The sequence below is a fragment of the Salmo salar genome, chromosome 20 (assembly GCF_965601325.2).
Source record: "Salmo salar chromosome 20, fSalSal1, whole genome shotgun sequence".
NCBI lineage: Eukaryota > Metazoa > Chordata > Actinopteri > Salmoniformes > Salmonidae > Salmo > Salmo salar.
This window is the reverse complement of record NC_138310.1, coordinates 5,402,568-5,428,619: the sequence shown is the minus strand read 5'-3', so window position 1 is coordinate 5,428,619 and position 26,052 is coordinate 5,402,568. Positions and strand designations below refer to the sequence as shown.

The 26,052-nt window shown below is 41.0% G+C and overlaps 1 protein-coding gene across 3 annotated transcripts in view; it reads left to right on the top strand.

The window, feature by feature from the left end:
- The window catches only part of LOC106580201 (spindlin-Z), a 28,648-nt gene extending 22,648 nt beyond the window's left edge, over nucleotides 1–6,000 (top strand). For all 3 annotated transcript variants that reach the window (XM_014161005.2, XM_014161007.2, XM_082966164.1), the window contains 2 exons: nucleotides 1,571–1,804; nucleotides 1,972–6,000. In XM_014161005.2, coding sequence (XP_014016480.1) covers nucleotides 1,571–1,804; nucleotides 1,972–2,171 — 434 coding nt within the window. In that variant the 3' untranslated portion in view covers nucleotides 2,172–6,000. The remainder of the gene's footprint in view (nucleotides 1–1,570; nucleotides 1,805–1,971) is intronic.
- Nucleotides 6,001–26,052: the final 20,052 nt, after the last annotated feature.

The window sequence follows — 26,052 nt, the reverse complement described above, 5'->3', positions numbered from 1 at the left end:
TGTCTGTATAGTATGAGTATGTTACACATCTAACTTGAGTGCATTGGTTCTATTTGATCATGCATACCTTATTAACTGCAAAAAAAATAAACGTCCTCTCACTGTCAACTGCGTTTATTTTCAACAAATGTAACGTAAGTATTTGTATGAACATAACAAGATTCAACAAGTGAGACAAACTGAACAAGTTCCACAGAGATGTGACTAACAGAAATTGAATAATGTGTCCCTGAACAAAGGGGGGGGGGTCAAAATCAAAAGTAAGTTTTGGGGTGTGGCCACCAGCTGCATTAAGTACTGCAGTGCATCTTGTCTTCATGGACTGCACCAGATTTGCTGCTTCTTGCTGTGAGATGTTACCCCACTTCCACCAAGGCACCTGCGGGTTCCCGGACATTTCTGGGGGGGAATGTCCCTAGCCCTCAACCTCCGATCCAACAGTTCCCAGATGTGCTCAATGGGATTGAGATCTGGGCTCTTTGCTGGCCTAGGCAGAACACTGATATTCCTGTCTTGTAGGAATTCACGCACAGAACGAGCAGTATGGCTGGTGGCATTGTCATGCTGAAGCGTCATGTCAGGATGAGCCTGCAAGAAGGGTACCACATGAGGGAGGAGGATGTCTTTCCTGTAACGCACCGCTTTGAGATTGCCTGCAGTGACAACAAGCTCAGTCCCATAATGCTGTGACACTCCGCCCCAGACCATGACGGACCCTCCACCTCCAAATCGATCCCGCTCCAGAGTACAGGCCTCGGTGTAACGCTCATTCCGTTGACGATAAACGCAAATCTGACCAAATCGCGACTCGTCAGTGAAGAGCACTTTTTGCCAGTCCAGCGACTGAGTTTGTGCCCATAGGCGACATTGTTGCCGGTGATGTCTGATGAGGACCTGCCTTACAACAGGCCTACAAGCCCTCAGTCCAGCCTCTCTCGGCCTATTGCAGACAGTCTGAGCACTGATGGAGTGATTGTGTGTTCATGGTGTAACTCGGGCAGTTGTTTCCATCTTGTACCTGTCCTGCAGGTGTTCTTACACGTGGTCTGCCACTGCGAGGACGATCAGCTGTCCATCATGTCTCCCTGTAGCACTGTGTTAGAGTACAGTACGGACATTGCAATTTGTTGCCCTGGCCACATCTGCAGTCCTCATGCCTCCCTGCAGCATGCCTGAGGCCTGAGGCACATTCACGCATTTGAGCAGGGACCCTGGGCGTCTTTCTTTTGGTGTTTTTCAGAGTCAGTAGAAAGGCCTCTTTAGTGTCCAAAGTTGTCATAACTGTGACCTTAATTGCCTACCGTCTGTAAGCTGTTAGTGTCTTAACGACCGTTCCATGGGTGCATGTTCATTAATTGTTTATGGTTCATTGAGCAAGCCATGGGAAACAGTATTTAAACCCTTTACAATGAAGATCTGTGAAGTTAATTCATAAAAATTCAAATATCTTTGAACGATAGGGTCCTGAAAAAGGGACGTTACTTTCTTTGCTGAGTTTGTTACAAATTAGTTTACATGTCTTTTCATAGCCATATTTGCTATAAATTTGAAACTGCTCTCTGTAATGCAGCTCCAGCTCGCGTCAGTGATGCACAGCTAGCAGAAACCATGATAGGCAAAGCAGTGGAGCACATGTTTGAGCAAGATGAAGGACCAAAGGAGGAGTGGAGGGGCATGGTGCTAGCACGGGCTCCCATTATGAACACATGGTTCTACATTACTTACGAAAAGGACCCTGTTTTGTACATGTACCAACTCTTGGATGACTACAAAGAGGGGGATCTCCGTATAATGCCTGATTCAAGTGAGTCCATCAGAAATTATATTTTGTGTTAACACTAGGCATTGTTTGTCTCCATATCACTCTCTTTAAAAACATGTAATTCTAAGTTGTATTACGGTAGATGCAATACTACATAAATGTAGTCAACAAATTCTCACTAAAGCTGGTAATATTCTATGCTTTTGCAGATGACTCGACCCCAACCGAGAGAGAACCTGGAGAAGTGGTGGATAGCCTTGTTGGCAAACAAGTGGAATATGCCAAAGAGGATGGCGGCAAAAGGACAGGCATGGTTATCCATCAGGTTGATGCCAAACCCTCTGTGTATTTCATCAAGTTTGATGACGACTTTCACATCTATGTCTATGATTTAGTAAAAACGTCTTAGGGCATTGAGAAAATCATTGATTCACAGACCGTGGCAAATGTTTCCAGGATTTCTTTGAGACAACATCAATTTCACAGGCTACGAATGTGAAACTTGTCATTTCCTGTGTCACTGCTTCCAATGCGAAAGCTTTTAGTGTACTTTGTCTGAAGTCCACTTTTGTTTGAAAAGAGACCTCTGCAGAATTCACCGTGTCTGAACATTTACTCTGTTCAATTGGGCCAGACACCAGGAGCCTAATCAAAGTTCTTAACGTGAAAGAAAAGTGAGATTTTTTTATTTATTTTTCTTGTCTATGATGCTTTAAATTAATTCTTGTGAGGTTCTCGTAACATGTTTCCACCACTTTTGTTAACTTATGGGTTTAACATCCTCAGAATTTAGCATGCATCAGTCCAACAGCTGTGGTCCTTTGTAGCTCAGTTGGTAGAGCATGGCGCCTGTAACGCCAGGGTAGTGGATTCGATTCCCCCATCCATATGTGACTGTAAGTCGCTTTGGAGAAAAGCGTCTGCTAAATGGCATATTACTGTATCAGTCAAACACCCTAGTAATCAGTTTAAAAGAAGGGTATTACATGAAATTCTGTGATTTTATTCCTTACTTCTGTACTTGTATGAACTGCCACTGTGAAATTGTCCTTCACATAAGGCTAGTTTCTGAGACCAAGGAAATCCAAGCGCTTCTTCCTTTTAGTTTTTAATCAGTGTTATTTTACATCGGCCACACTTGCATTCTCCCGAAATGGGTGTCTAGACCTCTACTACTCTGTCAAATCGAAATTGTATTAGAGTCATTTCCCTTAGCAATTTGACTGATTGGTTGTTCTAAGTTCATCAATTATAATATTTTTGGTTTACTGTGGCTTTAAACTTAATTTTAATTTCCTTCAACCTGAAATGATTAGTTTTGTTATGTAATACTCTGTATCATCCAAATCTGATTTAAAATTTGTATTAACACATTTCACTCTTACTCCTTTGCTAGAGCTACTGTATTGCAACTTTGTTGTCAAAAACACTAAAAGGATAATGATTGATACACATAACTAACTATACACTGAGTGTACAAAACATTAAGAACCCCTTCCTAATATTGAGTTCCACCTACTACCATACCCTGCCCTGGCACCTACTACCCCCGTCCAAAGGCACTTATATAGGCACTTGCCTATTCACCCTTTGAATGGCACGCATACACAAGCCATGTCTCAAGGCTTAATCATTTTTTTAACATGTCTTCTCCTCTTCATCTAAACTTGTTGTGTATTTAACATGTGACATCAATAAGGGGATCATAGCTTTCACCTGATCAGTTTGTCATGAGAAGAGCAGGTGTTCTCAATCTTTTGTACACTCAATGTATATGAAAGACGATTATTAATGTGGCTTACAAGAAATATAGTGTATCAATTATCTTCTTGTTAGCATTGTGATACATTTTGGAAGTATTTTTATGACTTACCTTCAATTCTACATGCCTGTTTCATGTCTATGTGCCAAATGTTTCTATCAAAGAATTTGTTGTCTAAATTGAATAAGCAAAGGGTCTATTAATGTTCTAATGGATTTTGGGTCATATGCCACTGAGCCACCTACCATCAATGAGGTTAATTTTGAAAATGTCATTGTTTAATTGAATTCAGCATCAATCCAATCCATACGTTTATTTCTCATTTAAGCAAATATGAATTGCTTGCTGTTTTCTGACCTGAGCCTAGGTTGATTTCATGATTTAACTTGATACTGTATAATAGTATTATACATCACTTGCAACGTTTTGAATTTCATCCAAGGATTTAGAAAGATATATTTAAATGGTCAACATGTCATGGTTATTTTAGAATTGTTAGCATGTTCAAATTGTTACTGAAGCCTACAGTGCATTCGGAAAGTATTCAGACCCCTTGACTTTTTCCACATTGTTACAGCCTTATTCTAAAATTGATTAAATATGTTTTCCCCTATTCAATCTACACACAATAGCCCTTTAATAACAAAAGCAAAAACAAAAAATGTAACATAAGTATTCAGACCCTTTACTCAGTACTTTTGTTGAAGCACCTTTGGCAATGATTACAGCCTTGAGTCTTCTTGGGTATGATGCTAGAAGCTCAGCACACCTGTATTTGGGGAGTTTCTCCCATTCTTCTCTGCAGATCCTCTCAAGCTCTGTCAGATTGGATGGTGAGAGTTGTTGCACAGCTTTTTTCAGGTCTCTCCAGAGATATTTGATCGGATTCAAGTCCGGGCTCTGGTTGCGCCACTCAAGGACATTGAGACTTGTCCCGAAGCCACTGCTACGTTGTCCTGTTGGAAGGTGAATCTTCACCCTAGTCCTGAGGTCCTGAGCGCTCTGGAGCAGGTTTTCATCAAGGATCTCTGTACTTTTCTCCTTTCATCTTTCCCTCGATCCTAACTAGTTTCCCAGTCCCTGCCGCTGAAAAACATCCGCAACACATGATGCTTCCACCACCATGCTTCACCGTAGGGATGGTGCCAGGTTTCCTCCAGATGTGACGCTTGGCATTCAATCTTGGTTTCATCGGACCAGAGAATCTTGTTTCTCATGTTCTTTAGGTCCCTTTTGGCAAACTCAAAGCGGGCTGTTGTGCCTTTTACTGAGGAGTGGCTTCCCGTCTGGCCACTCTACCATAAAGGCCTGATTTGGTGGAGTGCTGCAGAGATGGTTGTCATTCTGGAAGGTTATCCCATTTCCACAGAGGAACTCTACAGCTCTGTCAGTGACCATTGGGTTCTTGGTCACATCCCTGACCAAGGCCCTTCTCCCCCGATTGCTCAGTTTGGCCAGGAGGCCAGCTCTAGGAAGTCTTGGTGGTTCCAAACTTTTTCCATTTTAAGAATGATGGAAGCCACTGTGTTCTTGGGGACCTTCAATGCTGCAGACTTTGTTTGGTACTCTTCTCCAGATCTGTGACTCGACAGAATCCTGTCTCGGAGCTCTACGGACAATTCCTTCGACCTCATGTCTTTGTTTTTGCTCTGACATGCACTGTCAACTGTGGGCCCTTTTATATAGACAGGTGTGGGCATTTCCAAATCATGTCCAATCAATTGAATTTACCACAGGTGGACTCCAATCATGTTCTAGAAACATCTCAAGGATGATCAATGGAAACAGAATGCACCTGAGCTCAATTGAGTCTCATAGCAAAAGGTCTGACTACTTTTAATTTTTTTATACATTTGCAAACATTTTTCACCTGTTTTTGCTTTTGTCATTAAGGGGTATTGTGAATAGATTGATTTAATACATTTTAGAATAAGGCTGTAACCTAACAAAATGTGGAAAAAGGGAAGGGGTCTGAATACTTTCTGAATGCACTGTATGTCTGGGTGCTTCTGCAGGTTTGCTTGCCCCCACTAGTCACTCTCCCGCAAAAAGATGAGATCCTGCTAACCTCTGTAGTATTATTAAGACATCTTGAAAGCGGGCAACAGGTCTATTTAAAATCCTTGATTGCCCCTTTGTGATTTCCAAAGTGTGGAAATCATCATATGCTGCCAATGGCTGTGGGAGTCAAGGCATTTTACATTACTATTGTAATGTACTGTGTGTACTGTCAGTTCCACTTCTGAAAAGCAGACTTATGTCGCATGCATATAGGTAAATGTGAGTTGCATGTAAGTTTCTTTTCAAAGTCATTAGCGTATGTCAATTGTGACATTTTGTTGTTTTTGTACTGTGCATTACAGGAACCAACGCACTGATCATGCTAAATGAGTGCCAACTAAAGGTGCCAGTCTTGTACAGCATTTAATGAGGGGGAACATTTCTAAATAAATCATTTGTCAGTTTATAAAAAATATTTACTGGCTTATTTATATGTATCCATAAAGAGCTTTCCTTATTTCATTGGGAGAAATGTGTGTGCATGTAAGGATGGACCTTGTGCGTACATATTCAGTCAGTCGTTATGTTAAAATAGGATTCACATATTTTGAGTTGAAATGAGAGATTTAAACAAGGGACAGTAGTAATGTACTTTTCTGCAATTTGTATATGTTTATATATCAAAATAGAGGTACAATTCTGTCTTAATGGCCTCTTATGAAAATGGTTACAGTTTAATCATCTGGCACAAACACTTTAATGTTACAGACTTCTTTAAGAAAATTTGATAATGAAGGACTATCCCTAAATATTAAAATAAATAAATAGGCCTATGTAATTTATTTTTTGAATGTTATGTATCCTTTTAACACAACACTGGAAGATCCATTATTTGTGTGGCTGGTGTAGTAGTCCAAATGGGATCCATGGAAAAGCTTTCATAATATTGAGTGTTGCAGAACACACATACTAGCCATTCCCTTTGTCATGCCAACTCTGAGAAATATTCATATAATTACATGCAGAATATAAATTGTAGGATCTTTGTATTTAGCTGCAGAATATTGTCAAAGCTTGAATGGTGGAAAAATGACTGGAACCATTTCCCTGTTTGATCTCTTGGTTTTACGGGTATTATGACTTACACTGTGGTACTCTAGTCTGTTCAAACTCTTTCGTGTCATCTGAGATTCGTAAAGATTTTAAAGCTGCCGCGGTCATCCCCTCTTCAAAGGCGGTGACACTCTAGACCCAAACTGTTACAGACCTATATCCATCCTACCCTGCCTTTCCAAAGTCTTCGAAAGCCAAGTTAACAAACAGATCACTGACCATTTCGAATCCCATCGTACATTCTCCGCTGTGCAATCTGGTTTCCTAGCTGGTCACGGGTGCACCTCAGCCACGCTCAAGGTACTAAATGATATAACCGCCATCAATAAAAGACAGTACTGTGCAGCCATCTTCATCGACCTGGCCAAGGCTTTTAACTCTGTCAATCACCACATTCTTATCGGCAGATTCAACAGCCTTGGTTTCTCAGTCATTTGAGAAACCAAGTCTGTTGAATCTGCCGATAAGAATGTGGTGATTGACAGAGTTAAAAGCCTTGGCCAGGTCGATGAAGATGGCTGCACAGTTGTGCCTGGTTCACCAACTACTTCTCAGAGTTCAGTGTGTCAAATTGGAGGGCCTGTTGTCCGGACCTCTGGCAGTCTCTATGGTGGTACCAATGAGTTTAAATCTCAGGCCGACCCTTTTCTCTGTATATATCAATGATGTCTCTCTTGCTGTGAGTGATTCCTTGATCCACCTATATGCAGACGACACCATTCTGTAATAATCTGGCCCTTCTTTGGACAATGTTAACAAACCTTCAAATGAGCTTAAATGCCATACAACACTCCTTCCGTGGCCTCCAACTGCTCTTAAACACTAGTAAAACTAAATGCGTGATCTTCAACCAATCGCTGCCCACACCCACCTGCCCGACTAGCGTCAACTACAAATACCTAGGTGTCTGGTTAGACTGTAAACTCTCCTTCCAGACTCATATTAAGCATCTCCAATCCAAAATGAAATCTAGAACTGGTTTCTTATTTTGCAACAAAGCCTCCACTCACGCTGCCAAACATACCCTCGTAAAATTGACTATCCTACCGATCCTCGACTTTGGCGATGTCATCTACAAAATAGCTTCCATTACTCTACTCAGCAAGCTGGATGCAGTCACAGTGCCATCCATTTGTCACCAAAGCCCCATATACCACCCACCACTGTGACCTGTATGCTCTCATCGGCTGGCCCTCGCTACATATTCGTCTACAGACCCACTGGCTCCAGGTCATCTTTAAGTCTTTGCTAGGTAAAGCTCCTCCTTATCTCAGCTCACTGGTCACCATAACAACACCCACCCATAGCACGCGCTCCAGAAGGTATATCTCACTGGTCATCCCAAAAGCCAACACCTACTTTGGCCGCCTTTCCTTCCAGTTCTCTGCTGCCAACGACTGCAACGATTCGCAAAAATCGCTGAAGTTGGAGACTTATATCTCCCTCACTAACTTCAAGCATCAGCTATCTGAGCAGCTCATCGATCACTGCAGCTGTACACAGCCCATCTGTAAATAGCCCATCCATCTACCTACCTCATCCCCATATTATTTTTATTTACTTTGTTTTTTCTCTTTTACACACCAGTATTTCTACTTGCACATCATCATCTGCACATCTATCACTCCAGTGTTAATTTGCTAAATTGTAATTACTTCCCTACTATGGCCTATTTATTGCCTTACCTCCTTACTCCATTTGCACACACTGTATATAGTTGTTTCTATTGACTGTACCTTTGTTTATCCCATGTGTAACTTTGTTGTTTTTTGTGGCACTGCTTTGCTTTATCTTGGCCAGGTCGCAGTTGTAAATGAGAACTTGTTCTCAACTGGCCTACTTGGTTAAATAAAGGTGAAATAAAAAAATCAATAAAAAAACTCTATATGCAAATAAGTCCTTTACCACACAGGCCTGCCATCATTCACTGTGAACTGGACTGTGTGTTTACAGGCAGCAGCAACAGTGTGACTAGATCATTATAAAGCATTCGCTAAAAGCCCCAAAATACACCTTAATGGATTTCTGAAAATATACTGCTCAAAAAAATAAAGGGAACACTTAAACAACACATCCTAGATCTGAATGAAAGAAATAATCTTATTAAATAATTTTTTCTTTACATAGTTGAATGTGCTGCCAACAAAATCACACAAAAATAATCAATGGAAATCCAATTTATCAACCCATGGAGGTCTGGATTTTGAGTCACGCTCAAAATTAAAGTGGAAAACCACACTACAGGCTGATCCAACTTCGATGTAATGTTCTTAAAACAAGTCAAAATGAAGCTCAGTAGTGTGTGTGTGGCCTCCACGTGCCTGTATGACCTCCCTACAACGCCTGGGCATGCTCCTGATGAGGTGGCGGATGGTCTCCTGAGGGATCTCCTCCCAGACCTGGACTAAAGCATCCGCCAACTCCTGGACAGTCTGTGGTGCAACGTGGCGTTGGTGGATGGAGCGAGACATGATGTCCCAGATATGCTCAATTGGATTCAGGTCTGGGGAACGGGCGGGCCAGTCCATAGCATCAATGCCTTCCTCTTGCAGGAACTGCTGACACACTCCAGCCACATGAGGTCTAGCATTGTCTTGCATTAGGAGGAACCCAGGGCCAACCGCACCAGCATATGGTCTCACAAGGGGTCTGAGGATCTCATCTCGGTACCTAATGGCAGTCAGGCTAGTTTTTCTAGGTGGCTCCCATTTTGGCTGTAGTGTTTCCAAGCGTGTGAATGAGAGCGCGTTTTGGTATTTTTCTCCGGTAAAGACTAACGATTCTCCGTCTTAAATTTTATCGTTTATTTGCGTATTAGGGTACCTATTGTTTGATTATAAACGTTGATTAACTTGTTTGGATAAGTTTATTGGTAACGTTTGGGATTCATTTTGTATGCATTTTGAAGGAGGGAAACCGAGTGGATTATTGACTGAAGCGCGCCAGCTAAACTGAGTTTTTATGGATATAAAGGAGGACATTATCGAACAAAAGGACCATTTGTAATGTAACTGAGACCTTTTGGAGTGCCAACAAAAGAAGATCTTCAAAGGTAAGGCATATATTATATCGCTATTTCTGACTTTCGTGTCGCAACTCCCTGGTTGAAAATGATTTGTTATGTATTTGTGTGCTGGGCGCTGTCCTCAGATAATCGCATGGTTTGCTTTCGCCGTATAGTCTTTTTGAAGTCTGACATGGCGGCTGGATTAACAACAAGTTAACCTTTAATATTTATAGTAATTTAATTTGAATTTGGTGCTCTGCAATTTCACCGGAAATTGTCGAAATGGGACGCTAGCGTCCCACTGATCCACAAGAAAACGAGATCGACAACTAATGTTAGCCAGAGCGAGATGAGCTAAAATCTAACGAGGCAATATTAGATGAAGCCTCTCAAACTTTTTAAGCTTGTAGTTGGCTGTCAAAATTGCACTGATAAATGATGGGCAATACTAGCCTTCCTGCCCTTCTACAGCTTGCCTGCCAATGCATGCTTATCCCAGCATAGCTAGCTAGCAAAGTGATGCACATTTCTTGCTAGCTAACCAAATAACACCTGCATCTCTAGCTGTAGTCACAGAAAAACGATATGTCGAGAAAAGTGAGCCACTCACCCACTCGTCCAATGACATCATTCCAGCAGCTTGCTAGCTAACGTTAGGCTCCATGTTTTTAGCTTGCTAAAATCATATCTACCTAAATAGATATGCTAGCCTATTAGCCACATTATGATTGACTTGTGATCATTACCATTGCTAGTTTGATTGTATTGGCATTCCCAGCCTTACACTCTTAGAACCCATTTGGTTCCATGTAAAACTGAAAAATGTTCTATCTGCACCAAAAAGGGTTCTCCAATGGGGACAGCCACAGAACCCTTTTGGAACCCTTTTTTCTAACATGCTGACCAGACCGGACGCGTCAGCGAGCATCTGTGTGGCCAAGCGCTAAAATAGAACTTGGTTCTATTTGTGACGCTCGACGCAATGCAAGTCTTGCCTCTCCCATCTAGCTCCTCGTTGGTTTTTAGGAGCACATTACCCACGTGCCATCTCCTCACTGGTTTTAAGGAGCATATACCCACGTGAGTGATTGAAAGATAAACTGTGGTCCACACTCCAGTCGGTTGTGGCATTTCAGGTAAAATAACGACCCAATGTTTATCCCAGGACAAATTAGCTAGCAAAAACAAGCTAGCTAGCTAAATTGCCATAAATATTTAATGCTTTTCGACCTGTCCCTAAATTAATATAGTTGGTTGAGAGTTTGTTTTGATATTTCAATCTCCGTGTCCTGATTTGCGTCTGGTTTGGATGGACAAAATCAACATGCGCGCTGTCTGGTCAGCATGTAAGAGTGAAGTTACTTTCATCCGTTTTTGTCCAAAATAGAGTAATTGAAACTGAAAGTGCATCCCGAATGGCTGGAGGAAGCAAACAATGTACCAGGCCAACTGTGATTTACAACCTGATAGCAATATTTGTTGGACTACCAAGAAATGTATTGCTGAACTATATTAATCATGCATTGAACGGCATCCATCTGTCAAATATAACCTATTTTTTAAACCTCTTTTAAAGTTTTGGTTTTGTAGCATAAACTGGGAACATATTTTGACGGATTTTAATGATTGTCTGTTTTTTTTCATAGTAGTTTGAATGTTGTCAGTTCCACTTTAATCTAAAATATTTCATTTCTAGGTTATCTGGGACGTCATAGGAAACAGAGCATTCTGTTCGTTCAAAGGCAAATAAGTTACCCACTGCCCATACAGAAAAAAAATTACTTTTAAATGTACAGTATTTAACTTCACTTAAAATGTATTTCAAATTGCTCAAATGCGTGTAATGCCTTAATGTATTCCAGAGATGCATGTAAATACATGGCTATGACATACAGTAACGTCTACAAAGTGGCCAGATGGTTAATATTATAACACAACAATGTAATACACAAAAAGGGAAAAACAAGAATACATTTCAAATTTCAAGCAATTTATTTGACAAGGTTCACATTAATAAGCATTTAATTTCACACAGCAATGTCAATATTTCTTTTAACTTCTCTAGGAAAGGGGGGCAGTATTGAGTAGCTTGGATGAAAAGCATGCCCAAAGTAAAATGCCTGCTACTCAGGCCCTAGAGCTAGAATATGCATATAGTTAGTAGATTTGGATAGAAAACACACTGAAGTTTCTAAAACTGTTTGAATGATGTCTGTGAGTATAACATAACTCATATCGCAGGCAAAAACCTGAGAAGAAATCCAACCAGGAAGTGGGAAATCTGAGGTTTGTAGTTTTTCAAGTGATTGCCTATCCAATATACAGTGTCTGTGGGGTCATATTGCACTTCCTAAGGCTTCCACTAGACGTCAACAGTTTTTCGAACGTTGTTTCAGGCTTCTACTGTGAATGGGGAGAGAATAAGAGCTGATTCAGTCAGGTGTCTGGAAAATTGGCATGAGCTCAATCTTGCGCGCTCCTGTGAGAGCGAGCTGCCTTTCCTTTCAATTCTAAAGACAAAGGAATTATCCGGTTGGAATATTTATGATAAAAACCATCCTAAAGATTGATTCTACACAAAGTTTGACATGTTTCTACGAACTGTACTGTAACTATTTAGACTTTATCTGGACTAAACTCGCACGCTTAGTGAATTTGGAGTGCTGGTCTAAATGCGTGAACAAAATGGAGGTATTTGGACATAAAGATTAACTTTACCAAACAAAACAAACATTGATTGTGGAACTGGGATTCCTGGGAGTGCATTCCGATGAAAATCAAAGGTAAGTGAATATTTATAATGCTATTTCTGACTTCTGTTGACTCCACAACATGGCGGGTATCTGTATGGCTTGTTTTGACGTCTGAGCGCTGTACTCAGATTATTGCAAAGTTTGCTTTCGCCGTAAAGCTTTTTTGAAATCTGACAGCGGTTGCATTAAGAAGTTTCTATAATTCTGTGCATAACACTTGTATCTTTTATCAACGTTTATGATGAGTATTTCTGTAAATTGATGTGCTCATTCACCGGAAGTTTTGGAGGCAAAACATTTCTGAACATTACACGCCAATGTGAAATGTTTTTTTTGGATAGAAATATGAACTTTATCGAGCTTAAACATACATGTATTGTGTAACATGAAGTCCTATGAGTGCCATCTGATAAAAATCAAAGGTTTGTGATTAATTTTAGCTGTATTTCTGGTTTTTGTGACGCCTCTCCTTGCTTGGAAAATGGCTGTGTGGTTTTTCTTGTCTAGGTGCTGTCCTAACATGCTATGCTTTCGCCGTAAAGCCTTTTTGTAATCGGACACTGTGGTTGGATTAACGAGAAGTCTATCTTTAAAATGGTGTACAATACTTGTATGTGTGAGAAATGTGAATTATGAGATTGTTGTTTTGATTTTGGCGCTCTGCTATTTCACTGGCTGTTGGCTAGCGTCCCACATTTCCCAGAGAGGTTTTAAGTTCTAAATAATTCATATTCCATACATTTATGTTCTCATCTCATGACATATTCCAGATTCTTCCATGTACATATTCAATATTCCAAGGTAGATACAGTGGCTTCTTTAGCCTACTTTTTTTTAAGTATCACTGGATCATCTCTCAACAGACCATTTCAAATGTATTTCTACTTTTCCCTTCACATGACATATTATTCCATGTTCATGTTCCATGCTAGATACAGTGGCTTCTTTTTATGTAGATGTTTTTTAAAAGGTTAAAACAATTCCATACATTCATGTTCTTGGCTGTTAAGTTCTAAATAAACAGTAACATCTCAAACGGACGACTAAGAATAAGCTCAAACCAAGTTTATTCACCAACTGGGTCAAACAGCTGCAAAAACATGTTTACACAAGCACATATATTCATACCCTACTAATACGCCGAGTCAACTCCTTGCATATCTAGACAGCCAATACATCTCTGTTGCTAGCAGTGACGGATTTAGGCATAGGCGACATGGGCAGTCGCCCAGGGCGGCATCTTGCAAGGGGCGCCCGCACAAGAGAAAAATAATAATAATATTCAGAATGGTGACATTTGCGCGATCGGTTTTCTATCACTCATTTGCAAGACACGTCAATGATATCATGTCACCGTGTGGGACTGTGGGTCAACTAACCTTGTCGGAGTGGGCACACTGATTTGTGAGCTAGGCAAGCTACTGCCTGGGAAGGTCTCCCACTCAGAAGTGGGGAGGGGGTGGGGGTAGGTTGACCTCAGGTTTCCCCACTGAAAGCCCAAGCTAGGGGGAGTGGGGATCTATCAAATAGCACACCCCTAACTTTGTACATTACTAATGCAATTAGTTGTGCAATTTACTTTGTGTGTTTCTTGTTTGAAGTGCAATAGTGTAATAATCAGGTTCTCTTCTATAAGTGTGTTATTCTATTTGTGTATTTGTGTGATATAGGATTTGTGCAATTTAGTTTTATTTGTATTTTGTTAGCAGTGGGGTAATAGTGTTGAAAGATTAGTGGAATCTGTGTGGGTAGCTGGACAGGTAGGATGACTGACAGTGAGGGTGAACAGGTGGTCACGGGTCAGGTGACAGAGGAATGGATGAGACTGAGGCAGGAATTCCTTTAACCATAAAGTGGTATATTTACGGAGTAGTCTGTGCTGCTTAACAAAGGAAACAGAATAACGTGTATCCAATCAAATCCATCATCACAAAGATCTAATCATAACAATCATTCATTGTTAACATCATTTAGGGAATTCAACAATCCAAATAGGCTCGTAACTATTTATCATAAATCATGAAAGAATAATACAAACAGTGATCGGTTATTCAATCTATAATCACCATTAGTTGGATATCAGAGCCGATCAGTTCAACAAACAATGACTTTCTTATTTCACCCTTTCAAGTGTCTTCATGTGTATACGGAATTTCATTACATATTAACCATACCAATTGCATAATTGGGCTATTATGATCCGTAGGGCCGGAATCATTGACCATTCACATTAAACAAAATGTTTGAAGCGTGTGCTCCAAGCCACGCTCCGCGATAATAACTTCAAACAACAACTGATGGCCCACTCTCCCGATTGCAACAGGTAGTTCAGATGAAAGGTAAGAGTCGGTGGACTTGCGTGGATTCATGGACGCACAGAACTTTTGGATTTGACAGAGTGAAGGAAGAGAAAGCAGCGCGATCAGGCGATGGTGATTTCATTTTTTGGAGTGGAGTGGAGATCTGTCGGACATTTCCACCTGACCTAATTAAAGCACCCCTGGCCCAGCTGATTAAGTGGCAATGAATTAAAGGATTATTCCATCAACTCCATGGGCTTTTTCTACAAGTGTAATAATTTGATTATTTTTTATTTGCATTTATATACTACAATTTGTTTCTATTTGTCTTTGTTACTTCTTTTTGATATTTAGGAGTCTCATTTTTGTATATATATATATATATATATATATATATATATATATATATATATATATATATATATATATATATATATATATATATATATATAGTGTGGCGGATGAATCAGAATTAGTTGGGTAACAGATAATTAAGATGCATAATATGCTTATGTGATATACTTGTTATTAGAATGTATCCTTTCGGACTCTGGTGTTGGCAGTTGCACTTCTTCCCTCAGCTGGGGCTCAGTCACTTGGGGCCCAGAGAGGGGAGAGTTCAAGCTTGTCTTTCACATATCCTTGGTGCTATGCAGAATATCAGAAAGAGAAGAGGACAGGATGGAACATTGTCTTCATATGTGAATGTGTCTTTAGCTATTCTTAAACCATGTGAAGGGATGGCGTGATTAATGGGGAACCAATTACTTGTCTCCACAATGTCTGTGCGCAAGTCACTCCCTCCTTTGGCATTGGGGGGGAGGTGTATGGCAGTGGCTGAAACCATTGTATGTCCTCTCTGATGTTGCACTTATCCTGGGTTAATGTATGACCTAGAGGCTCACTCCCCTCAGTGAGCTTGTCCAGGAGTGGGGTTAAGAAAGGGTTTTACTTGACAGTTGACAATTGAGTTATGCCATTGGATGTGTTGGTGTTTTTGTGCTATGAAGTACCAGGAACGAGATTAGAACCTCGTCTTAGGGGCCAAACTGAATGATAATTTATAGTGAATGCTATCTGGCTACGGGATACTCCTTTCTCATTTATAAAGTCTCACTTTGAACTGTTCCTAATATCTGTGGTTTATGTCGACTAGGGGGTGGATCTTTGCTATAAAAGATCTCAGTAGTCATTGTGTTGTGTGACGGCCCTGAATTTTTCTGAACAGTCTCAGTGCTTCTCCTTCCAATTGCGCGCTTTCCCTTTAATTCCCAATTAAATAGCCAGCATCAGCTGTGCAAGTGGGGTTGTGATGGAGACATGAATGAGGATGTGTTCAACCCTCAGTTCTGAAGCTTCTCTCTTCCGTTTGTTGTGTTGCTTTAAAAGTGTGCTTTGTGTAGCCTAATAGCAAGTTTACCCAGGATCGGATCCAATCTTTGCGTCCGTCCGTGGACTATACCTCTCCGTTGTTCTTCGTGGCCTTTCTCCGCTGGAGATCTGTCGGTGGATTGGCTTGTCTGACTGACCGACTACAACCTTTTTGTATACGGTATTTCATTTGTTTTGGTGTGATGTATACCATGATGATTTATGTAGTTAGTTGTAGTTGAGGACTTATTAAGATGTGATACGCTTTATAGTTGTGTGGTAAAATGTTATTTTGATTGTATGATTGACACTGGGTTTACGCTACACTGGTATGAACGGACAAACATACCGTGACTAAGGTCACTTGAGTTCCCTGAACTTGTTTACCGGTCTGGACTCTTTTTAGGCCTTGGTACAGGACATTTCTGGAGGAACCAGAGCTCATTATTTGTTATATTGTTGTGTGTGTGTGTGTGTGTGTGTGTGATCATTTGTTGGTAATACAACCCACGCAAAAGAATAGTCGTTTTGTAAATTCTTTCCAATGTTTTAAGGGTTTATGAAAAGTGTATTTCCATCCTGACTTTTACATGAGTCCTTTGTATTGGTGTAGACTTGACGGACCAGATGGGACTCATTCCCTCCTAAACCAAAAAGAGAAACCAATATTTTCTCTGGTAGGCACAACCTACCTGGCACCCATATAAACGATAACCTCAAGTCAAAACCGTTACATAAAAAATGGCACTCCAGATGTGACCTCAACATTGAGAAAAAACCAAAGCAAATCTTGTGTGGAATTAACCCCTGTGCGGCCTCGGGATGGACATCCAGCGAAAAATCATATCCCCATTAGCATAACAAAATGTAATAATAAAAAATACAAAATAAAAATTCAAATTATAGCGTTTTATAGATACACCTCTCCTGAATCGAACCACGTTGTCCAATTTCAAAAAGGCTTTACAGCAAAAGCAAAACATTAGATTATGTTAGAGGAGTATATCGTAAAAGTAGCCACATAGCCATTTTCCGACCAACCACATGCATCACAAATAACCAAAAAACAGCTAAATGCAGCACTAACCTTTGACAATCTTCATCAGATGACACTCCTAGGACATCATGTTACACAATACATGCATTCTTTTGTTCAATAAAGTTCATATTTATATATAAAAACAGCATTTTACAACGGCGCGTAACGTTGACTAACTATTTTCCCTAAAATGCATCCGATGAAACAGAGCTACAATTTACTAAATTACTATTCGAAAACATTTTTAAAATGTAATATTGTCATTCTAAGATTTATAGATGAATATCTCTTGAAAGCACCTGTAATGCCAGATTTAAAATTAACTTTACTGGGTAATCATACTTTGCGATAAAAGGGGATGCGATACTCTGAAAAATAGGCTAACGTTACAGGTCAGCGCCATCTTGGAACAATCGCATATCACATCTAGTCTTGTATACTATTGTCAATAATCCCTTACCTTTGGTTGTCTTCATCAGAAAGCACTTCCAGGAATCCCAGGTCCACAACAAATGTATTTTCATTCGAAAAAGTTCATCCATTATGTTCCATTAGCTTGTTCTTGTTAGCGCGTCTGAAGGCTGATCCAAATCCTCCGTCGGCCACGGGACAGCCATTTCGACAAAAAGCATTTTTTTTCCCATTTAGGTTCGTTCAAACATGTCAAACGTTGTATAACATAAATCTTCAGGGTGTTTTTCAGCAAGGGAGCCAATAAGATTCGAGGGGGACGATTGCATTGTGTTTCAAAACGTTTAGAAAGTGGAGGGTAACCAGGGGTGTCGCGTCATAATGGTGATGGCCCTCTCCGTGTGACCACGTTCCACAGCGTCTCATTCATTCAGTTTTAAAGTAGGAGACTCAAACCACTTTGTAAAGACTGGGGACATCTAGTGGAAGCAATAGGAAGTGCTCAATGAACCATAGCTCACGGTGTGATTAATAGGCAATGTGATGAAGTTGAGTTCGCAATTCAGAATTCCACTTCCTGTTTCGATCTGTCTCGGGGTTTTGACTGCCATATGAGTTCTGTTATACACAGACACCATTCAAACAGTTTTAGAAACTTTAGGGTGTTTTCTATCCACAAGTATTAATTATATGCATATCCTAGCTTCTGAGTTTGAGTAGGAGGCCGTTTAAAATGGGCACGAATTTTTTTCAAAAATCGCTTTAGCGCCCCCTATCCTAGGGGAACGCCAAGAGGTTAACCTGTTAGGGCTAGGGGGCAGTATTTTCACGGCTGGATAAAAAACGTACCCGATTTAATCTGGTTACTACTCCTGCCCAGTAACTAGAATATGCATATAATTATTGGCTTTGGATAGAAAACTGTTTCTAAAACTGTTTGAATGGTGTCTGTGAGTATAAAAGAACTCAAATGGCAGGTCAAAACCTGAGAGATTCCTTTACAGGAAGTGGCCTGTCTGACCATTTCTTGAACTTCTTTGCCATCTCTATCTTTTACAAAGGATCTCTGCTCTAATGTGACACTTCCTACGTCTTCCATGGGCCCTCAGAGCCCGGGAAAAAACAGAATGTCGTCATCCCAGCCCCAGGCTGAAACACATCGCCTTTCTCAAGTGGCCGATCAAGGGACTGTGCGCTTAGGCGCGTGCCCTGGCCGTCCCCGTCTTTGTGATTTTTCCTCTGTTTGCCGAAAAGGAGATTCCGGTCGGAATATTATCGCTTTTTTACGAGATAAATTGCATAAAAATTGATTTTAAACAGCGGTTGACATGCTTCGAAGTACAGTAATGGAATATTTAGACATTTTTTGTCACAAATTGCGCCATGCGCACGACCCTGATTTACCATTTCGGATAGTTTCTGGAACGCACGAACAAAACGCCGCTATTCGGATATAACGATGGATTATTTGGGACCAAACCAACATTTGTTATTGAAGTAGCAGTCCTGGGAGTGCATTCTGACGAAGACAACAAAAGGTAATCAAACTTTTATAATAGTAAATCTGATTTTGGTGAAGGCTAAACTTGCCGGGTGTCTAAATAGCTAGCCCGTGATGGCTGGGCTATGTACTTAGAATATTGCAAAATGTGCTTTCACCGGACATATCGAGTGCATAGAGGAGTTCTGTATCTATAATTCTTAAAATAATTGTTATGCTTTTTGTGAACGTTTATCGTGAGTAATTTAGTAAATTGTTAGTAAATTCCCCGGAAGTTTGCGGGGGGTATGCTAGTTCTGAACGTCACATGCTAATGTAAAAAGCTGGTTTTTGATATAAATATGAACTTGATTGAACAAAACATGCATGTATTGTATAACATAATGTCCTAGGTGTGTCATCTGATGAAGATCATCAAAGGTTAGTGCTGCATTTAGCTGTCTTCTGAGTTTTTGTGACATTATATGCTAGCTTGAAAAATGGGTGTCTGATTATTTCTGGCTGGGTACTCTGCTGACATACTCTAATGTTTTGCTTTCGCTGGAAAGCCTTTTTGAAATCGGACAGTGTGGTTAGATAAAGGAGAGTCTTGTCTTTAAAATGCTGTGAAATAGTCGTATTTTTGAGGAATTTGTAATTCGCGCCACGCCTATCATTGGATATTGGAGCAGGTGTTCCGCTAGCGGAACGTCTAGATGTAAGAGGTTAATCCCATAGAAAACCTGTGGAAGGAGCTGAAGGTTCGAGTTGCCAAATGTCAGCCTCGAAACCCTAATGACTTGGAGAAGATCTGTAAAGAGGAGTGAGACAAAATCCTTCCTGAGATGTGCGCAAACCTGGTGGCCAACTACAAGAAACGTCTGACCTCTGTGATTGCCAACAATGGTTGTCCTTACACAGCTCTCTGGTCTTGGCCATTGTGGAGAGGTTGGAGTCTGTTTGATTGAGTGTGTGGACAGGTGTCTTTTATACAGGTAACGAGTTCAAACAGATGCAGTTAATACAGGTAATGAGTGGAGAACAGGAGGGCTTCTTAAAGAAAAACGAACAGGTCTGTGAGAGCTGGAATTCTTACTGGTTGGTAGGTGATCAAATACTTACGTCATGCAATAAAATGCAAATTAATCACTTAAAAATCATACAATGTTATTTTCTGGATTTTTGTTTTAGATTCCGTCTCTCACAGTTGAAGTGTACCTATGATAAAAATGACAGACCTCTACATGCTTTGTAAGTAGGAAACACTGCCGACTTTGCAGGTTATCAAATACTTGTTCTCCCCACTGTATGTAATGTATGTAAATAATACAATTTTAAAAGCTAATGGTGCTGCTGGAACCATTCATAGAGGGTTCTATGAAGAACCTTCCAAAAATAAGACTTCTCATTAGAACCCTTTATAGACGGTTCTTGGAAGAATCTTTAGATGATAGAATGGCTCTTGGTAGGACCCTTCATAGAGGGTTCTAGGTAGAACCATATACAGGGGGTTCTTTAAAGAACCCTATAAAGAGGTATCTACTGTAGATAGAACCCTCTGCAAAGGGTTCTACCCAGCACCAAAAAGGTTTCCCTATGGGGAGAAACTGAAGAACACTGTACGGTTCTACTTAACACTTTTTTTTAGAGTGTACCTTGTAGTCACCATCCACAATTTTGACTTGCCGCCACACCACTTGGTCTTATAGATGACAATATGGGGATAATGTAAAACAAATAGACAACAGGGAGCTTCGCAGTGACTTACTGTGGCTTACCAGTGACTTACTTGTGGCTTACCAGTTCTTTCCAACTAATTTATACATCTTGAACTAATACTGCATTTTATTATTTTTTCTGTGTAGAAATCCCAACAGTCCTGTCTGAAATCCAGGACTCGATTAAACAAACTAAAAGTAGAAATGTAGTCCCGACGTAATTGATTGATTGAGTAATGTGTGTAATGTGTTCTTATTTTTTATCTCAGTCTCATAACTGCACACATGGACACTCGACGTGGAGAGGGAAATTATTACCTCTTCATTCCACCAGTTTCATTTGTATTGTCAGTTGACATTCTCAATCATTTATTTTTATGTAAATAATTGTGATTAATGTTGACTTTTTTCAGAGAGCTTGTGGTGACCTCAACACCAGCAGAGGGGTACACTGCTTCTAGATTATGGTAGCTTTGTTGGAGTAAACAGTTATTTTGTATAGTTTTTATAGTCAGTCAAACATTTAAACATTTAGTTACTTCACTTCCATCCCCCCTCCAGAGTGTTCATGCACTCAACACCAGCATAGAGGTAAACTGATTCTTTCAACTCGCAATAAGCGAGTTGAAAGTCCAACATTTCATTTGACAAAATTATAATTATTGGATAGAAACAAAATAAGCAGTATCAAGTTGAAATCATTGTGAGTAATGGGTACTTTTGTCCAGGCTCCTGCAGGAGAGAAAAGCCTCCTCCAATCGCAGGTCAGTTCTAAAGACAGACAGACACACGTGTACACACACAGGATATTTACAAGAAGCCACGACCATCATCATGCACCAAATTAATTTAAGCTCAGTGTAATGTTATGTACTTTTTGCCCTAACTAAAGGTTTTACAGAGGTAAATATACTCTAGAGAGGTAGGTTACTCATTAACTGATACAAAGTTAATTTTTTTCATTAATTTTGCAGCTTTCACCTGCTCCTGTCGACAATGTAAGTCTAACATTATCACCACGTGTTCTGACATGGACATAGCCAGTCCATATTTATAGACGATTGTCAGGTACTTCAAAGCTTGTCATTGTCTATAAATATGGGCTAGGACAAGCCTGATCTGTGTTCAACATTCTATTTCACTTCACATAGCAGTCTGGCATTCCTCCTCATTGAAATTATCTGGGCCGGGTTGCCGTGGTGAGAAGAGTTTGCACCAGGGCAAAAGTGAATGTATTAGTTTTGGAACCGGGGGTGAGCTAGGTGCCCCACACTGGCCGACAGCAAAGTTGTCTCAAAACGAAAGTGACTTAGGTTAAGCATGTAGAGTAATGAGTAGGATTCTGTGTTTTCCCATGCAAAAGTGGTTATCTGCCTTCCCAGCGAAAACTAGTTTTTAAAACTCAAACACATATTTTATGGAAAAGAGATGTCGTATGATTCTGTAGGATGCATCGTGCTGCCCTGTGACAACATGACCGAGTGTCGCAGATTACTGTTTCGATTTGAGAAAGGCGCTCCTCCCTCACAGCTTTTACCCATTCACATCACAGGCCATAGATCAGTACAAAGAGCTCTTGTAGCACCAGGCTCTTTATTTAACCATCTTACATATAAAACCTTATTTGTTCATCGGAAGTTGTGAATAACTCACCACAAGTTAATGAGAAGGGTGTGCTTAAAAGGATGAACATAACTCTGCAATGTTGGGTTGTATTGGAGAGAGTCTCAGTCTTAAATCATTTTCCACACACAGTCTGTGCCTGTATTTAGTTTTCATGCTACTCTCACATAGGTATGTGGTTGCAAAGGGCATCAGTGTCTTAACTACATGATTTGCCAAGGCAGGATACTCTGAGCGCAGCCCAATCCAGAGATCTGGCAGTGGCTTCTGATAAAATGTTCACAGAAACGCTTGTTGCAATTTTGATGAGGCACTCTTGTTCAGTTATCGGTAAGTGGACTGGAGGCAGGGCATGAAAGGAATAACGAATCCAGTTGTTTCGGGAAAGTACCTGTGTAATTGCTCACCCAAATCGCTTCGCTATATCATATTTGTGACCCGATTCAGGAAACTCGGCATATGTCGCAAGTCACGATATCACAGGAGAGCTGTTTGAACATTTTGTTGGCAGAAATGCCATCTCGAACGTGTGAACTTTCATGTGCCTTAATATCAAACTTGTATGCCATCTGTAAATACAAATAAAATTGTTAAATTACGAGCCTAGTTGTTTTAGTCACAGAAAAAGGGAGCAACCTTCACACTAGCCATGATAATGAGTGGGCTGGACATGCTGAGAGATGAGTTTGGATTGGTCTGCCATATAGCACGCACCTGTCTATTGGAGCTGGTCAGTATGTCTTGGTAATCATGTCAAACGTGGCTTTAAAAAAAATGCCTGCTACTTGTAGTTATTCTGAGCCTGTTATTACTATGGCTGAGGGATTGGCATAGAGTATTATAATCATATTAATGAAATTGGAGCCCGTATGTTCCAAAACCGACCAAAAATATGACCATTTTAGTCTATCAAAAGCGTTTTATGCATTGAGAGATAACTAAAGCTCCATGGGCAGTCCTATCGATAAAGCATGTAACAGATGGAGGTTATTTGAGGATAATAGTTTAACAAACCCTCTTTGGTCCAGATGTACCAATTTGGGTAAGTAAGTTTCGAAACGGGATGACAGAATTGTATATCCCTTCCAAATGAACCTTTGTGAACAGGCTCTGTTAAAGGAATACTTCAGGATATTATCTCTGAGGCCCTTTATCTACTTCTTCAGAGTCAGATGATCTCATGGATACCATTTGTATGTCTCTGCCCACACGCCCGCCCGCCCAACTTGAGTTTTTATGTAACCAGCTATCTGTCTTAAGTAACCCTACCAAACATAACATATCATACTAATTTGAGTGTCCCAGATTTACTTTTGCTATGTTACGTTTAGGCTGTTTTCTTACATTGCCAGACTCCATTGAGGAAAGTGGAGATCCAAGGTTCTGTCAGTCTTGCTCAATTAACCACATCCATTTTGATCATATCAGTGTGCCAGACATCCAGAGATCTGGGCTTCATGTTAATTTCCAACGGAAGATTGAACACTACATATGTGTGCCCATATCTTGGTTACCTTTGTGCCCAACGCATCGCCCGGCGGGCACATTGCCTGCCCTCCAGGAAATCTACAGCACCCGATGTCACAGGAAGGCCAAGGATGTCAACCACCCGAGCCACGGCCTGTTCAACCCACTATCATCCAGAAGGCGAGGACAGTAGAGGTGCATCAAAGCTGGGACTGAGAGACTGAAAAACAACTTCTATCTCAAGGCCATCAGACTGTTAAATAGCCATCACTAGCCGGCTACCACCCGGTTACTCAACCCTGCACCTTTGAGGCTGCTGCCCTAAAAACATAGACATGGAATCACTGTCCATTTTAATAATGGAACACGAGTGTCACGTCCTGACCAGTAAAAGGGGTTATTTGTTATTGTAGTTTGGTCAGGACGTGGCAGGGGGTATTTGTTTTATGTGGTTTGGGCTGGTTGTGTTAGTAGTTGGGTGTTTGATTTATTATTCCGGGTTTTGGGCACTGTTCTATGTTAATGTATTTCTATGTTTAGGTAATTGGGGGTTGGACTCTCAATTGGAGGCAGGTGTTTTCTACTTGCCTCTGACTGAGGGTCCTATAAATAGGTACGTGTTCGTGTTAGTATTTTGTGGGAGATTGTTCTTGTTTAGCTATGTGGGCCTGACAAGACTTGGTGTTTTTTCCTTCTTCACATAAATAAAAGAAGATGAGTGTACATTTTCCCGCTGCGTCTTGCTCTCAACCCGATGACAACCGTGACAACGAGTCACTTTAATAATGTTTATATACAGTTGAAGTCGGGAGTTTACATACACTTAGGTTCGAGTCATTAAAACTCATTTTTCAACCACTCCACAAATTTCTTGTTAACAAACTAAAGTTTTGGCAAGTCGGTTAGGATATCTACTTTGTGCATGACACAAGTAATTTTTCCAACAATTGTTTACAGACAGATTATTTCACTTATAATTCACTGTATCACAATTCCAGTGGGTCAGAAGTTTACATACACTAAGTTGACTGTGCCTTTAAACAGCTTGGAAAATTCCAGAAAATGATGTCATGGCTTTAGATGCTTCTGATAGGCTAATTGACATAATTTGAGTCAATTGGAGGTGTACCTGTGGATGTACGCTTGACCTCATCTTTACTAGATGCTGTTCTTCCACTAATCTCATTGCAACTCCCCTCCAAGTCTCCGACCACTACCTTGTATCCTTTTCCCTCTCGCTCTCATCCAACACTTCTCACTCTGCCCCTACTCAGATGGTATTGCGCCGTCCCAACCTTCGCTCTCTCTCTCCCGCTACTCTCTCCTCTTCCATCCTATCATCTCTTCCCTCTGCTCAAACCTTCTCCAACCTATCTCCTGATTCTGCCTCCTCAACCCTCCTCTCCTCCCTCTCTGCATCCTTTGATTTCCTCTGTCCCCTATCCTCCAGGCCGGCTCGGTCCTCCCCTCCTGCTCCGTGGCTCGACGACTCACTGCGAGCTCACAGAACAGGGCTCCGGGCAGCCGAGCGGAAATGGAGGAAAACTCGCCTCCCTGCGGACCTGGCATCCTTTCACTCCCTCCTCTCTACATTTTCCTCTTCTGTCTCTGCTGCTAAAGCCACTTTCTACCACTCTAAACTCCAAGCATCTGCCTCTAACCCTAGGAAGCTCTTTGCTACCTTCTCCTCCCTCCTGAATCCTCCTCCCCCTCCCCCCCCTCCTCCCTCTCTGCGGATGACTTCGTCAACCATTTTGAAAAGAAGGTTGACGACATCCGATCCTCGTTTGCTAAGTCAAACGACACTGCTGGTCCTGCTCACACTGCCCTACCCTGTGCTTTGACCTCTTTCTCCTCTCTCTCTCCAGATGAAATCTCGCGTCTTGTGACGGCCGGCCGCCCAACAACCTGCCCACTTGACCCTATCCCCTCCTCTCTTCTCCAGACCATTTCCGGAGACCTTCTCACCTCGCTCATCAACTCATCCTTGACTGCTGGCTACGTCCCTTCCGTCTTCAAGAGAGCGAGAGTTGCACCCCTTCTGAAAAAACCTACACTCGATCCCTCCGATGTCAACAACTACAGACCAGTATCCCTTCTTTCCTTTCTCTCCAAAACTCTTGAACGCGCCATCCTTGGCCAGCTCTCTTGCTATCTCTCTCAGAATGACCTTCTTGATCCTAATCAGTCAGGTTTCAAGACTGGGCATTCAACTGAGACTGCTCTTCTCTGTGTCACGGAGGCT